At 31.2% G+C, this 2,657-nt stretch overlaps 1 protein-coding gene across 1 annotated transcript; it reads left to right on the top strand.

Moving 5' to 3' along the window:
* Positions 1-349: 349 nt before the first annotated feature.
* LOC133194775 (uncharacterized) lies at positions 350-2,158 on the top strand. Its single transcript, XM_061330684.1, has 2 exons — positions 350-438; positions 1,232-2,158. The coding sequence occupies exon 2, from the start codon at positions 1,241-1,243 to the stop codon at positions 1,937-1,939; it is 699 nt and encodes a 232-aa protein (XP_061186668.1). The 5' UTR covers positions 350-438; positions 1,232-1,240; the 3' UTR covers positions 1,940-2,158.
* The last annotated feature ends 499 nt before the right edge of the window (positions 2,159-2,657 follow it).

Genomic DNA, 2,657 nt, shown 5'->3' with positions numbered 1-2,657 from the left:
CCTAAAGTCTTGTCATGATCTTAGCTCAAGGTCATATCTCATAGTTAAAGGTTAACGGACAATAAGAGTGATTTCAGGTAATATGCATGTGGATATTATTTAATAATAGGGCATGCTAAAAGGCGATCCTTTATTGCTAAAAAAATCTTATCGGATAAAAAAAAAAGTTCTGTAGTGGTATTTACATGTACTTTATGATTGCAATTCATTCGGTCATCAATAAACCCACACAATATAATAATAGATCCTTTTTAGCTCAATCGACGTAGATTTCCGAGAAATATGTAAATCACACTCAAACGCATGGTTGTTACACATTTCCGAGAGATCATGGCTGTTACAAATATATACGCCTTGTCCAATGTTTATATCATCATTCAAAATTTTGTGTTGACATAAAGAAAGGTGGAGTCAAAATTACGCAAACTGCTTCAGAAGGTGAGATATTTCTCAAACAATCGATGTACATATGTAAATGAATTATATCTTATGATGATATCATATGATTTTCTGTAAAAAAAAAAATGTATATTTTGTATTGAATTTTTAGAAGATATTTAATAAACTAATTTTGATGACAGTCAAGCAATTCACAGCTTAAATATTTTCAATTTTGGTTTTGTCTACAATAGATGAATGAACTCTCATTTTTGTGATTGGATATGAATAAAAATGTTTTCTCTTCATCATGTTCATGGACTCATAAAAATTTTAAAATTTTTGCGCATGTTTTTACTTTTTATGATTAGACCTGTCTTGTTTTCTCGTCGAGCACTTTATCAACATAAAAAAGCTACAATGTAACAGTATCACACCGCGAGGTGCATCATGGAATTAATGCAGAAATTTCAATCAAATAATTAAAAATTCTATCTTCATTCCCTGTGTAACATACGCAAACACATAATAACCAGATAATGGAGTGTAAATTCTGAAGTGAGAAATTATTCAAATACTGTTACCCCTATACTTTAAAAAAATAAAGGGGTATTCACTTTTAAAATGATTTTTTTTCCATTCTGAATAAAATTATTAATTGAAAATCTGCCGATTTTTTTCTTTCTATGGTTGGTTTTGACTCTCTGGTAAAACAAATATTTATTTACTCAAAGTATTTTCTTATTGAGAATCGCTAGGAATCAATGATATTCATCCCATTTTTAATAAGCTTTACAAAAGATTAAAGTACGAGAAGATCATGTTCCATGGTGACTTTTGTTTTTCTTTCTAGATAACGATAATGGAGGGCATTTACTTCTCCATGTCAAAAATTGTCAATAAAATCACCGTCCCAGTACGTAAAGAAAAGAAATCCAAGTCTATTCCAAATCTGTTAAAACCGCCAGTAGATGGGAGTGGTACATTCCAAAATCGACGAAAATCAGCGTCAGGTACTACAGCAGGAAAAATGGAGAAGGAAACACTTAAAATTGATGGTCGTGACCAAAATCTCCAAAGTTCTAGTCTCGTACATCCACATAACGTTCAGATAGAAAGAGCAATTTCAAGTGATGCATCTTTTAATAGAGATCCTTTATATGAAAATGACCTCCCAAGAATCAAAGATGGGGGTACACATAAGAAAAAGAAAAAAGTCCCACCTAAAAGACCCCCACCCCCAAAGTTCAGTGGAGGTCAATACCAAGTATACGCCAATCTTTTTAGATCTCGTAGTGATTCCGAAGTAACAGGGTCTGTGTATGCTAATTATCAAAATAACGGTGAAAGTGAAAAATTAGAGGACTTGTTCCTATATGAAAATGACATTAGTAATGCAAATAGGAGTGGTAGTGATAAAGATTTGGACTTGTATGAAAATGAACCTTATAAAACAGAAGAACAATCTGGGGAAGACTGGTATATTTTCATGGCTAATGAGATAAAAGTTGATGAAAGTGAGTATGTAGTGATGTCTCCGGATCGAAGCATGACATTTTAAATTCACTAATGGTCTTAAAGTGATAAAATCTTTTGTACAATATTGTTAGCTGACATTTTAAAATTGCAAATGGTCTTAAATTGATAAAATCTCTTGTAAAATTGTTATAATTGGACATTTATTGTTTTTTAAAATAGATTTTTATTGTGGATTTCTTTTACTTGGTGTTATATTTGTTTACAGGATGTTTAAGTATTTTCATCCTTTGAAATTGTTATCATCTTCAACAAAGATACATGTATACGCTTGTGGTTTTAGTGAACAGTGAGACACTTACCAATAAAAAAGCTTCGTTTAAAAAACGGAAAATGCTTCATAATATCCATATAAAGCATCCACTATGTTAAAACCTCTTAAGAGGGGTGTTTTATTTTTCTTCATGAATCATCTATAGAATATAGCAAGTCCTTCAGCAGCTACAGAGAAGAGAGGCCTATATGTGCATTGGTGTTCTTCTTGCACCCCTTGAAGTATATATTTTTTCAAGCACTTCTACATGTATATACGACAGTTAAATATTCCAAGCAATGTAAGAACTGAAGAATCAGATAACAATTTTACCACTTTCAACTATCAGAATTGAAATATACGAGTGCAACTGCCACTTTCAATTTCAAAATACAAAATATTTAAAACAAAATTTGTAGCTGGGGATTTGAACTGACTTATTAATGTTGTTGAGGGTATACCTTATGTATCAAACTAAGTAATATTTGAT

This window comes from Saccostrea echinata, unplaced genomic scaffold, assembly GCF_033153115.1.
Source record: "Saccostrea echinata isolate AGI-Se365-2 ecotype Australia unplaced genomic scaffold, CSIRO_AGI_Sech_v1 ptg000029l, whole genome shotgun sequence".
Classification (NCBI taxonomy): Eukaryota; Metazoa; Mollusca; class Bivalvia; order Ostreida; family Ostreidae; genus Saccostrea; species Saccostrea echinata.
Note: the sequence above shows the minus strand (reverse complement) of the source record. Positions and strands in the feature narration are given on the sequence as shown.